The sequence below is a fragment of the Rattus norvegicus genome, chromosome 15 (assembly GCF_036323735.1).
Source record: "Rattus norvegicus strain BN/NHsdMcwi chromosome 15, GRCr8, whole genome shotgun sequence".
In the NCBI taxonomy this organism is placed as follows: Eukaryota; Metazoa; Chordata; class Mammalia; order Rodentia; family Muridae; genus Rattus; species Rattus norvegicus.
This window is the reverse complement of record NC_086033.1, coordinates 23,987,574-24,001,531: the sequence shown is the minus strand read 5'-3', so window position 1 is coordinate 24,001,531 and position 13,958 is coordinate 23,987,574. Positions and strand designations below refer to the sequence as shown.

The 13,958-nt window shown below is 46.0% G+C and overlaps 1 protein-coding gene across 2 annotated transcripts in view; it reads right to left on the bottom strand.

Annotated features, from left to right (window-relative positions):
- Peli2 (pellino E3 ubiquitin protein ligase family member 2) overlaps positions 1–13,958 on the bottom strand; it is a 144,465-nt gene that overhangs the window by 15,917 nt on the left and 114,590 nt on the right. For both annotated transcript variants that reach the window (NM_001107259.1, XM_017599664.3), the window contains 1 exon segment: positions 4,698–4,799. In NM_001107259.1, coding sequence (NP_001100729.1) covers positions 4,698–4,799 — 102 coding nt within the window.

Sequence of the window (13,958 nt, the reverse complement as noted above, 5' to 3'; positions counted from 1 at the left end):
CTTTCTTGTTGGGAGCTTCTTTATTTCCTTTCTCCATTTATTCCAACCCTAGGAAGCGACTACTAAGATCTTGCTTGCTTCTGTGAATTCAAACTCTAAATCCATCTCTAAATCCCTAAATTCACACCTAGTCCCAACTGTTCATGCTGACACTACCAACACACACGAAACCCTGACTGAGATCGAGCTAACGGGGATGGCTGAGAACGCAGCCTACCCTTAGAACGGTGAATGCTGGTGTACTGTTTGCCTGCCGTAGACTCTGAACATGCATGCTTGTTAAAAGGAGAAAAAGCTGGGCATGGTGTTGCATGCCTTTACCTCAGCACCCAGAAGGCAGATAGAGGTGGATCTCTGAGTTCACGTCCTGCCTGGTGTACATAGTGAGACCCTGTTCAAACAAACAAACCAAAACAAACCAGAACTCCTACCATGACTCTGTTCGGTAGACAGAAAGTGGTAGATATTACAGGGCTGGAGAAATAGCCGTTGGGAGCTGTTCTTCCTGAGGACCTACACTTGGTTCATGGTGCCCACATAAGACAGCTCAGTTCCAGATCTAAGTCCTCTCCTGGCCTCTGCAGTCACCTGCATACAGATGGCATGGACTCTCACACAGAGACACATTTCAAAAACAAAAACTAGATTATTTCAGGAAAACCCACCAGTGTCGTGCTTTCTTAAGAAATATATAGTCTTGTTTGTCTTGCCTCTCTCTGTAAGGAGGAAGCATTGGTTCTGTGTGGAAAACAAAAACCCAAAGCTTACTTCTGCCATGGCAGGCTCTGACCTCAGTTTAAGGTGGTCTTCCCTTCAAAAATCTTGAGTTTTCAGTTTCAAAATTTAGAGGCTATTTTAAAAAAAAATCAGTATTTTCCCTTTTTCTGTCTATGTATGCAAGGGGTTGAAGGAGTAGATGGTTGTGTGAATGTACAATGAGGCCAGAAGTCGATGCCATGTCTTTCCCAGTGACTTTCACCATTATTTACCCTTGGTTTTCTTTCCGCGTGTGTGTGCGTGTGTGCACGCACAGGAGTAATGAATGGGGGGCGTGCATGTAAGGCACTGTGTGGAGGTCAGAGAACAACTTGCCTGAGTTGCTTCTCTATAATTGTAGCTTCTGGGAATTAGGTGTGGGTCATTAGGCTGGAGGGCAAATGCCTTTACCAACTGGGCCCGTTTGCTGGTTCTCTTCATCTTATTTGAAGGACCTCTTGCCGATTCTGGAGCCCCCTGGCAAGACCGGTTGGCCAAGAAGCTCTTGGATCTGCCCAGATTTCTCCCATAATAAAGCAAAGATGTCAAGATGGCACTTCCACCCCACTGTGGTGCACCCTCAGCATTGCCACATATTGGTGGCGAAAAACTCTATCAAGTTTTATTGGATCTTGAGTCTTTTTACTACTTTGACAAAGTGAAGCTCTCAGAAGTTAACTGTAAAACAATCCAACTGCAGCTTTAATTCACTCTGACAAGGGAAGGGCACAAAGAAGAGCATACTCGTCATCGAAGGATGCTGCAGTGGGCATGGGGAAACACTCGAGATTCTCCTTAAAGGGGTGCACCAGCTCCCACTCTGGCACCTGCCTGCCCACTTCGCACGGGACAGACGGCAAGCTGTTGACTTAAGGTTGGGAAAGTGTCTGAGGCAACTGTCAAAGATCACGACGACTGACGGTTGAGGATGCTTCCAGCCCACTTGTAGTAAACAGGCTTTGTGTTAAACATCATTGTAAAGTTCCATAGCAATACTGACAAGAAGTACGCGCCTGTCCGTGGCATACAGAGAGCCATTTAGGTGGCACATGGAATGGCACAGAGAGTGGAACTGCTGCTAATGCTGTGTATAAATAACAGAGGCCTTGCCTCTGAGTTTGAACAACTAAGCCTGTATTTATGGTTATGTCTGTTACTTAGTGCGCAGCTGTCCAGAACTGTTTACCTCACGCGGTCCCTGAATGTGCACACCACTTCTTACTCCTCCCTTCACAGAGCTAGCTGCCTGGACAGTGTCTTATTTACCATTTTAGAGACTTTTAGTGGACTTGAGAAATGCTCCAGTCATTTAATAACGCCAACTTAACAATACAAAATATCTAATACTAATGTAATATTTAGCATTATTGCCTGTATTTAACACCATGACGTAACTGTTTGACACTTCACAGTAAGCAAGCCTAACTAGCTCTGATGCTAACGGTATGACTCACTGTACACAGCGGCACTGATATTTGCTCCACCAATCTGTTCTGAGCTCTGAGTCTGTATTCAGGGCTTTTCCTTGTCCGGCACGAGGCCTTGCGGGGCTCCAGTTACGTTTCTTAAGCAATGCATTGAGCAAGAGCCCTGTGAAACGTCATGTTGCACATACGAAAGGATATCCCTGGGGTGAGTCTGTGGGAAGGGAACGTCTTTCACTTGGGAAGATCAGAGTTGAGTCCAAGTGTGTGAGCATTTCAGGTTTTCCACAGCCATTTCCAAACCGCTGCCTCCCACAGAGGTTGCATCAGTTTATAACGCACTGGAGATTAACCTGTCTCTCCTGTATTTCTGACAAGAGTCTTTGGCTTCCTTTTCTAATCTAGCAAGAGAAAAGGAATGTTCCTCCCCTAATCAAAAATCACATATCCTTTTTTTTTTCTTTCAGTAGATGAGTACAGTGCAGTTTCTTATTTTAATGAGCTATTTAATGTCCTTTTAAAATGAATAGCTGTTACATCCTTTGATGGTATGTCAGCTCGACTGTGTGTACTTTTCTTAGTCGTTTTTTAGGAGTGCCTTATCTTTTAGGACCTCAATTACTTGTGACACGAATTGTAAATATTTCTCCCATTTGTCACTTGCCTTTTACTTTATTACATTTTGGCTATGAAGAAACTTACCTAAAAGACAAAACTTATTCATATTTTATGTTTTGTGGGGATGTCTCAGGATCAGGAAGCTTTAACTTGAGTAATTTATACAGTAATCACTTAATTCAGAAAACCTGGCCACCCAGTCATGTGGAATTTTACAGTGTTAATTTGTGAGGCAGTTTTCTTTCCCAGCTAACTACTGCAATTTTGATCTTAAGTTTTAATCAGATAGCTTATAAGGACAAATGTTTCTCCACAAATTTCGAGGACAGTTTAGAGAGAGGAGACCCTTCTGACAGAGACAGGTTCTTCTTTTCAGTCAGGCGTTGAAGCTCACGTGTGCTATGGAGCTTTCTGGTCGACCCGCTCTACCTGTTCACATGAAGTTCACATTTACCTTTAGTTCTTCCTTAGAAAATGTAACCGTGAACCAAGGATCTGTGGTTAAGTTACATTTCACAGTCATTAACCATTTATGCATAAACTAGTGGCAGAGTGGCTGGGCCAGTGGATCTGAGGGTTTACGTCCCCGGTGCTGCTGTGACGTTGCTGTGACGTTGCTGTGACGTTGCTCTGACGTTGCCCTGTGCACACACTGCCCTGACTCAGTGCTGTCCAGAAGCCACTTCCTCTCAAGGTGCTCGGTGCTGCACTTCCGATCACTAACAGCAAGGAGTACTCTGCCGTGAGCTCGCCTGCATTCAGTGACTTTAAAATACAGCCGCTGGCTACTTCTTATGGTTCTCTTTCTGACAACTGTCCCTGTTTCGCTCTTGCTCCTTTGTAAAGTCTGGGGAAATGGGTGCAGGATGGGGATTTGCATCTGGATTTGCTATCTCGAGCCCCCACTTTAGTTTTTATGTTTCTGACACTCGTAAGGAAGCCACACTGTGAAAAAGAAAGCCTGCTGCTCCATGGGCTAACCCGCCTTCCCACTCTGACACGTGAAGTCACCTCTGTTCATCTACAGGGCCTTTGTCTCTTCATCCCATGCTCACTCCTCCCCGTGCAGATGGGCAGGGCTCCCCTCCAAGGCTCGCCTCCATGGCTCACCTCCGCCTTTGTGTGTGTCTGGGTCCACATTAAAGCTTTCTGTTGGTTAAGTCCTGAATCTTGGGTGCATTTTCTAACCCCTCTGTTCAGTTTCATTGATGTTTTCCCTCTTTCTTTCCTTTGTTTGGTTTACTTCTAGACTCTGCAAGGTGCCATTGACTCTTCCTATACTCATCCTATAACATTCTTAAGGTCAAAGAGCTTTTCTGAGATAAGTATTAAATAATCTGACTATCAGTGTTTATCTTCTTAAAATTTAATTATGAAAGCACATATGCTTTACTCTTTCTAGAAGACAGTAAGGCACTGACCACATCACATGAGTTTTCCATACACTGCCCCAATTACTTCTGGAAGACTCCAGTATTTTTAGGTCTTCCTTGACTTGTGCCATTTAAAAAGCTCTGTTATGTTTGTTTTAAAAGTGGCCGCCTTTACATTTTTTGTGACTATTTTTAATATCTATTTTTATTACATTAAGATTGATGAAAAAAAGGAGGCTATGAATTTGAAGGCCAGCAGGGAAGGTGTGTGGGAGGGTTGAAAAAAAAAAAAACCGCTGTAATTAAGATACAATCTCAAAAACAAGCAAGCAAGCAATCAAAAACATATCAAGATATGGTCTTATAATTTCCTTATGCCGCATTAGAATCAGAGTAATTTTTACATTATTCTCACCGCTTTTCCCCTGGGCGTGAGTGAATGGCGCTATGGCAGATGTTCTGGTTAAATGTCAAAACACACACGTGAACGGAAATGGAACGGCGTGCACTGAAAAAGGCGTGTTACCTGAAACATGTCCGTGTCATTATCATGTGTGTACTCCACCACTACGGTCTGGTTCCGTGACAAAGTGTACGATATGCTGTGTTGACCTTTGCAGCTGATGGCCTGATCAAGAGAGGGGGGGAAAAAAGAAAGAAAAACTCATTTAAATCTCAGCAACTGGCCTCACTTCTGCTACAGTTCATTCACATCTCTACCAGGAAAACCCAGCGTAAGCTGGCAAAGCCTGTCCCCATGCTACGCCCTAAGGGTTTCATTTCAGAAAGCTTAGTCAGATACTCTATACAGGTGTAAAAAAAAAATCAGTTTATTTGCAACCCTTGATTTAATTACATCGTCAGAAAAATATAGACGCTCTCTTTATTCCCAGACTTAAGTGATAGAGCTTTAGACCAACCACGGTGATTTCTTTAAATTTTTAAAATTTCTTTCACACAGTGGGTAAATTAATAACAATCAGTCACACTGCTTCATCTGTGTTAGAGAGATTATAAGCACAGTCAAAGAAAAGTCACCGAAAACACTATTAATCTCCTGCGAGGATGCCTAAGTGACAACATAATGTTCCAACCCAGTCACGTCTATCCTGGGCTCTGCATCCCAGCTATGGCTTGTACAAGTGATTGCTGCACTCACACATTTTATATCTCACAGAGTAAGGCAACAGGGTTTGGTGGTACGTCACAGAAACCCCAGTGCTTCAAAGATGGGGGCAGGAGGACAAGCCAATCCTCGTTTTCTAGTAATCTAGGAATAGTAAGACAAGATATTGCTCATATTTTCCCCATAACGGTGTTTGAACATGTCTTAAGTTGTAGTCACGCGCTTTTAATATTTGTACATTAGCAAGGGAATTGATTTAAATGATGCTCCGAGCTGTTTCAATTACATTTTCCCTAGTACTTTAACTTATCTTCATTTCTACGCTTTATCAAGAATAATAAATAAAACTTTAATAAGCTTCCCCATTAAACATTTACTGAGGGAAGGCACTGTCAGAAGCGCACAAAACCCTTCTGAGGTAGCTGGGCGCGTTCACACAATGGACTTGGAGTGGCTCTCTCTCTGACCAGGAACTTCTCAGGGAAGCAAGCAGCTGGTGCCCCTCCCAGGCAGCTAACAGTATCCAATCAGGAATGCCGTGACTGATCTTTTATTTCACTTTATTACAATGCTGCAATTATTAAAGGCAACAGAGCTCTTTAATTGGGCCCGAAATCTCAAAAACACTTCCTGCTCATTGCCACCAAGCACAGTGTTCCAACCCTTCCCTGGTCTGAGTCAGACAAGTTCTATCTTAACGTGAGCGATATTCTATCAACTCAAAGTTGCTTTATTGGTTTGGAAGACATTTGATTTAACAATACTGCTAGAGAAATATCCCCCACTCTCCCTCCCTCTTCTCTCTCTCTCTCCCCCCTCCCACTTTTCTCTCCACACAGGTGAGGAGGAGGAGAATTTGCATGAGGAGGTCAGAGGTCAGTATTTCAGCGTCTTCTCTCAAATTCTATCTGAACACGTCCCTAATAGGAACTTGTCAGGCAAATTCCTCACTCTCAAAACACTGTACCTCAAAATTATTACAAGCTCTACTCGTGCTTGTTAGATTTATCATTCTCCCAATGTGCTGGGAACTGACATTTTGGAGCTGGCTTCTGCTAATGCGGGGGGCCTAGGTCAACCCTGTGCAGGTGCCCTGGAGGCGCCCCCATGTCACCTGGGGGTGCCAGAAGGGGCTCTGTGCGGCTGCCAGGCTAAGTCCAACTGTGCTACTGGGTTTAATTTGTAAAGTGCTCTTGTGTCCAAACCATTAAGCCACTATATAAGGAATGCAAGCCACCAGTGGGAGTGTTTACTGTCCTAGTGTGCACTTCTGTTGCTGTAAACACCATGCATGACAGCAAGCAACCTGAGAGGAAATGGTTTACTTCAGCTTTCGCTTCCAGGTTGCACCTTTTCTTTGAGGGAAAGCAGCCAGGTGCAAGGGAAACCCGGGGGTAGGAAACAGGTAGAAAGGATGGTTTTCTGGTTTATGCTTACCCAGCCTTTCACACAGATCTTCACACAGACCTAGCTCACCTGCATACACTGACAGTCACCAATCGGAATTTCTCCCAGACATGGTCACAAGCCCACTTGATAGAGACAGTCCCTCCTCCCAGGTGACTTTTGTTTCCATAGAGTTGACAATAGACACACTAACCAGCACAGGTACATATGGGGATGGACTACCTTACAGAGAGACTGCCAAGGCAGAGGAGCCTCACCAAGTCCCGTAAGAGACAAAGGGGGACTGGAACTTCCAGGCTTTCAAAGCCCCATGCTGTGAATATCACGTTTAACAAAATCTTAGCATTTGAATCTGCCGTGGGCTATTTATGTTATCAAACAGTAATGGATAGGCTTAGGAGAGGTAAATGGTATGATGTGAAGGAAACATGCTTTCTGCATCTTTAGGACTGAGAGAGCCATAGCTGAGGCCTATGATTGAATGCCCTGGATCTGGGGAAGGTAGGAAAGAGGGGACCAACACACTGCAAAAGCTCCAAGAAGACAGCCAGTGCTGAGTGGCTCACAGGACACCACCAGCATCTCACAGCAGAGTCAACTCACAGGACACCTCCAGCAACTCACAGGACACCTCCAGCACCTCACAGTAGGACCACCTCACAGTAGGGCTATTCTCCTTTATTCTCATTCCCAGCTTCAAGGGCACCACAGGCATTCAATCAAGACGAAATGAGCAAAAGAAAGAACTTGCCACAGACACAAGTCGACCTTTAGACTTTCCTTCCTCGAGTCTTCCCCGCACTCTCCTCGCTCTTCATGAGTGAAAGCACTGACAATGACCCATCCCGTTACCCTCAACCGTCCCCAGTCTATGAAAGCTACTTTACTCTGAGTGTGAACTTGATTAAAATGTGCAGCCAGGCGAGTGTGTCCACACAGAATGACAGCTTCTCGTCCATCCGACTAAAGGAGCAAAGCCCGACTCTGAAGTCCCGGAGGCCCATGTGGGCCCACTTAGAGCAAGGCACGGCTTTCTTTAGCTGCTTCGCTTTCCCGTGTGTAGCTCTTTCACAGGCTTAGTGCACCCAGCCTTTGACAGTCAGGGGGCACGCTGGTTCAACTTTCAACTAAGAACCTGGTGTCATGGAGTGTTCTTCAGGCCTCTAGACTCAAAACCCGAAATGGTTCCAGCTCCTCCTCTCTTAAATCGAAGCATGCACATCTGGTCATCTAATCACATCTAATCACAGGCAAGAGAGCACGGCACGGGTTTGAGCATATACCCCGAGTATTTGGGTTTCAAGTGCAGGGAAGTAGAATTCACTCTCAAAACAAAACCAAGTTAGTTTGTTACTATACACACCCTGGAACCAAATGACTCAGAACTTTAATAATGCCTTTTCTTTTTTTCTAGATGCCTTGGACGCCGATTATCACAGAACTGCAGGGTGCATGGCAGTGTGACTAACTCTGTTTCTGGGAGCTCACTTTGCCCAGTCTCCTCACTAGGTAAAAGCAATTGGGGCTCCCTCTGCCTCTAGGAAGGGAGACCGAGACGCTTGCTGTGGCCACAGGCTGAAGGACGCATCTGACTCCAGCGTTCTCAGCCCGGCTCTGCGACCACTGCCTAGGGTCTCCAAGCTCACTGTTCTCCATTTCATCGACCTGCAGACACCAATGGGACCTGGGAAGGAGGGACTTGGGGGTTGAAGAAGCTCAGGCCAAGGGATGTTTTTTGTATTCTGTCCCCTAGGCGTGGCCAGAACCTGCCCCCACAGCCACCTGAGGGGTCATCCTGGGATATGGCCTCACACTCTACTCTAGGAACCATGGCCCCCTTGTCTTTGGAGCTTACCAAGAAGCACAACGTATGCTTCCACTCTCAAAGGCCTTCTGAACGATGGCTGCCACTGCAGTCTTTATTAAGACCCGAGGGACCAACTACTGAGCCTCCCTCCAAGGCACCTGCAGGTTTCAGGCGGTATTATTCTAAGTCCCTCTAAATACCAGTCCTAACTGGTAATTTCATCTTCCAGTCCATTATGTAATTCAAGGAAGTAATTATACGAGGGGATCACTGCAGAAAGGACCTGATAAAAGGAAGAAATAACCCGCAGCGGGCCCGCTTTAAACGTGAGCATCCCAGGATGAACTGTACACCTAGACTGGTGTTACAGGAAACAACAGTGAGGCAGTTGGGGGGCGGGGGGAGTCTGGATGATGCAGATGGATTGCACCATTTTTGGTCTAAATCAACTTTTGACCTGTGTGTGTTTAGAAGCATGCCCACTAACAGGCAACTGGATGAGCTCGCTTGACTGTGAGGCAGCATGAAGCAACTGTGTACTCCATGATGCTAGGCAGAGAGAGGGGGACGGGCAGGCATGGGTACCACTGGGTCTTCAGTACACACCAACACAGAAGAGTAGTTCCACTAGCCGGTGACATTCCACAACACTCGAGACCACACTGCCCACGGTGATGCAGCCTCAATGTGAAGCCCCCTGAAAACCCAGCCTGTGTCTGAAGCTTCTCACATTCACGTTGCTCGCTCTGTATGAATGGCTCTTGGTTTATTCTTCTGGGCTCTAACTTGACATGCACTTGAAGAAAAGAGGGCATGGCCACATGTGGGTGCCACTATGGACAACCTGGTTAGTGGAGTTTGGTACTGAGGAGGATATCACACTGGATCTGGCTTGAATCCTAGTCCAGATACTCATCGGTTTAAATGACATCCTGTTCTGATGCTTCTGTGACCTTAGTTCGCCCACAAAGGGAGTCAATGCCAGCAGCTCTGAAGTACAACGGAGGCTGTACACCCTGGTGCCTCCCTTCCTCATACGTCAAGCTGCGCTTACAGCACGGTGTCAGAACCGAACAGGTCTGCCATCAGCTCCTTAGAGTCGACCACATGTGCTGGAGATGACTGTTCTTCCCAGCTTTAAATACATGTTCGATATTGATTGTGTTAATTAGAGATCATCCTGGTATAACAAACACGTTTTTCTAAAACTAATGACTTTTATGTCAGGATGACAAGTGTGATTAGGCAATAAATCTCCTGTCAGTCTGGTTCAAACTGCTACAGGGGGAAGAGGAGGTTTCTGCCATCCTTGTCAATTTACGTATAAAATATGCATGAGCACTATTTCTAAAGTAATTCTCAATTCATGGTACATGCGTGCACACTTTAAAGACACTCCATTTTCCAAGGAACCATATATTTCAGATGAGTGCCTAAGCTCATGGCCATGATAAGGAGGTCAGAGTATGTTTAATCAATGGCACTAGCATTTCCTAGCAAATCAAAACGATAAGCCTTTTTGACAACAGCAAAAGTTTTGAACTCGGCACTGGGCCACTCCCGTTCCCATCAGCCTAGGGAACTATTTTATAAGCCCTGACAGAGAATCTACTGGGTGCCTGGTACTGGACAGTACCTGGGGCAGACACAGTCAATCACCACAGACTAGAAAGCACGGAGGCTGAGGATGCTTAAGAAGTACTGTTTCTAATTTGGGGTTCACTCCACTACAAGGAAGCCGGATTTGGTTGGTGGTACCGGGTACAAGAGACGACTGTATGGTGATGCTCCAGAAGTCGGGAACAGCAAAGGTTACAGCAGAAAAGCCACTTCCTGTGCTGGCTGAGCGTCTGCCCCTAGGGAGTCCACCATTTCTACTTACCATGTATCCGTGGACTTAAGCACAAAGTACAGAGTAAGCCAAGGTCTCACTGTGGTGGCCAATACTGACAACTTGACAGGGTCTAGAGTCACCAGCCTCTGGGCACACCTGGGAAGGATTGCCTAGGCTACCCCTACCGAGGTGGCTTACTCATGCTAACCGTGGCAACACTACTCCACTGGCTGAGGTAAGAGACTGAATAAAAGGGAGAATGTAGGCCGACTGTGTTCCCTGACTGTGGATGCAGTGTGACCAGCTCCCTCAGGCTCCTACTGCCATGACGTTCCTGAGACCAAGGGCTATCCCAGGGAACCGTGCATGAGCCCAAACAATCCTTTCTTTCCGTAAGTCGTCAAGCCACAGCAACAGGACAGTAATGGATACTGAAGACTGGCGGTACCGTGATGTCTGACTACTGCTCTGATAAGCATGACCGACCATGTGGTCTCGAGTAGGTGGGCTGAGGAGTTTGGAATTCTGAGCTAGCAAGTCCTCCACTGCTGGGGCTACAGCTCAGTGGGCTGTTCTGATGGGGTCTGGACAGCAGAGGCCCAGCTCATGGGGTTTCAGAGGGAAAGGAGGATTCCGCCATTCAGGGTACATTGTGACAGTGGGTCTGGCTGCCTCCTGCAGGCATCCTGGGAACCTGAGGGAGACTCGTATTTGATGGCAGAAATCTTGCAACAGGATGGGATTCGGTTTGCGACATGGCTACTGTTCGCCGCTCCTGTCAACTCTACAGGGAAAACCAGTGACACACCCAGAGATTTGTCTCCCACACGATTCTCTGTCCTGTCAAGTGGCAGTCAGTGTTAACCATCACACTCGGGGTTGGAGGATGGTTTATTTCATTGTGCTACATACAAAGCTAAGCCAATGCACGGCCTTCTCTTGTTCTGTCTTACCTCTGGGGAAATCGGGATGGAGTATAGTTTTCCACACAGGAAAGCCGAGATTTGAATACACTATCTATTCATATAAACACGTTCCCATTACCAAGCGCACACCATGCACCAGTCGCCACAGAGGAAGCAGCGTATCTTAATCATGCAGCCTGCAGAGTTCTACTTTCTTGTAGAGACATCTCCCCACACTGAATCTGTGGCGGTTCCTGACAGAACACGAGAGGATGAACACCAGGCCCTGAGAGCACCACATCCGGGGTTCAAAGTAACACTGAAACCTAGGCATCAGCACTGCAGCCATCCCAGGGGGTCACGTGGTGACAAAGACCAGGCATGGCCACCTGCAGGAGGGTGGCAGAGCCAGTCCAATCTGGTAAGAAGTGGAAAAACTACCCTCAGCAGACTCCTTCACAAAAATGGCGGTGAGCTTGCTTTCAAACAGTTTTATGGTTGTAGAAATGAGCAAAGAAGAACGTGTAAAAAAAGGAAGACTTTAAGAGTATTTCTTGAAATACCGATGGTTCGGCAAAACTAAAGCAATATTTGCTCATCGTTGCATATGTTAAACTTGACAAACAGAACGGTAACTGTAACAGAAAAAATATTTAATCAGTCAGCAGGATATGCTTTAAGGGGTGTGTGCAAGTCTGTCTTCTACGATCTTCTACAGATATGTTAATATTTACACTGACAAACATATGAGGTACTCATCCCAGGAAGTGAAGTTTATTTAAAGAGTGAACGCTGGTAAATATGGATCATAAGTAGAACAAAGCATCTTATCAACAGCTTCGCTCAACACGCAAACTGCATTGGCCAATAATCCACGTAGGCATTGCCCATTTTGTTGGCCTGACCAGGCAAATTTTCAGATGCCATAAATTGGCCCTGACACAAATTGATTTTATACTAAGACAACCCAAGACCTGCCCTGCCATAGATATTTTTTAATATGCAGGCCAGCTTACCAGCTGTCTAAACAATTCCTTGAGCGCCGAGAAATACTGAAATGGAGTCTTGCTCCAAATAAAACATCTAAAACCCACTGGTTCCTACTACTGATAGGGCAAAGAGCCTCCTTCAAGGAGAAGAAAGAGAAGAAAGAGAAAGTTCAGTTTTTCCGAGTTGACTTTTGTTTTTACAATTCTTAGACGCAGTTAAAGTTGGTCCACCTGCTAAGGAGCCCTTTTCCTTATGCGACTGGTGAAATCTAGAATTCTAGTTATATAGAATCATGAAAATATTTTCGAAAGAAAACATGTATCTTGGCAGTTGGCATTTTCAAGATGCTGAGCCTGTTAGAGTCAAGAAATTACAATTTTAATATTAAAAAGTCTGGGGTAGGACGATGGCTGGCTGGCTCGTTGAGAGCCCTCGCCGTGTGAGACTGTCACAGGTGATTTCAGTGGAAGACTGAGCGTGCAAGGCTCATTAAACCCAGCCTTTTTATGTGCTTCAGACGGGGTCTCATGTGGTTCAAACCACACCTCTGAGGAGGTCTAAGCAAACTAATCCTTCGGCCTCCACCCCCCAAATGCTGGCATTTTATTACTGTTATGGAAAAGGAAGCCACAAAAAAGCAAAAACACAAAACACTTATTTTTCTTTCTTCCTTTTCTTTTTTCGAGTCAGTCTTGCCATGTAGCCCTGGCTGACCTAAAACTCCCTGTGTGGACCAGGCTGACTGGTGTTCCACTCACAGAGACCTGCTTGCCTCTGCTCTGAGTGCAGGGATTAAAGGCCATTCATTAATAAGAGATTTGCTATACTGCAGCTCGTAGAAACCTCCGCCTTAGCTGAGAGGCGGATTTTAGGTATCGTTCCTACCCTGTGAAGTACTGCCTTGAAGAACCGGGTGACCCTATCAGTCGGCATCTGAAATGAACTAGGGTTCAGTGCCCAGTAGGTAATTACTACTGCATCAAATGATCACGATAAACACTCAACATCTCTATTGGCTATTCAATATTTAACCTCACAGTTTCCCAGGTTCTTGATTCACTTATAAGGCAAGAGTATTTTTTCTTTGTATGAGTATTTTGCTCACGGGTATGCACGGGCACCATGCATGGGTTCGGTGCCCAGGGGCCAGTGAAGGGCATCGGATCCCTTAGAACTAGAGTTCTGTAGATGGTTGTGAGTCACCAGGCGGGTTCTAGGCTCTCAGCCACTGAGCTACTGTTTGAGTCCTCCTTCCTGCCAGAGTCACCCTTAGGGGCACTGGGTGAGAAGGCACAGAATCAATGGCTCCAATTCCAGAGCAGGTGAGAATGTGTCATCAAGCTTGTTTATTAATCCTGGGGGGGGGGTGCCTTTTATACCCTACACCTGTGTCCCATTGGTCCCAAGCAAGCATATTCTCCAAGTGGATGTCATCATCTGTGTCACCAATCTCTAGGCTCTCCATCGGGCCTCAGTCTGACCCACGTGCAGAAATTGCCTCCACGGCTGTGCAACCCACTCACTATTTACCGACATTTATGTCGGACCAGCTACTACCTTATCTGTCAGTGAGGTCTGCCGTTCCTCCTACATGGAGTCAGCCCTCCAGCCCTTTAATGGGGCAAGGGATATTTTAATTAGGTAAAATGTGCACACGTGAAAAGGATGCACCTTCCAATTCCAGTCACAGGGAGAGACAGAGGACCACTCACCCCTAC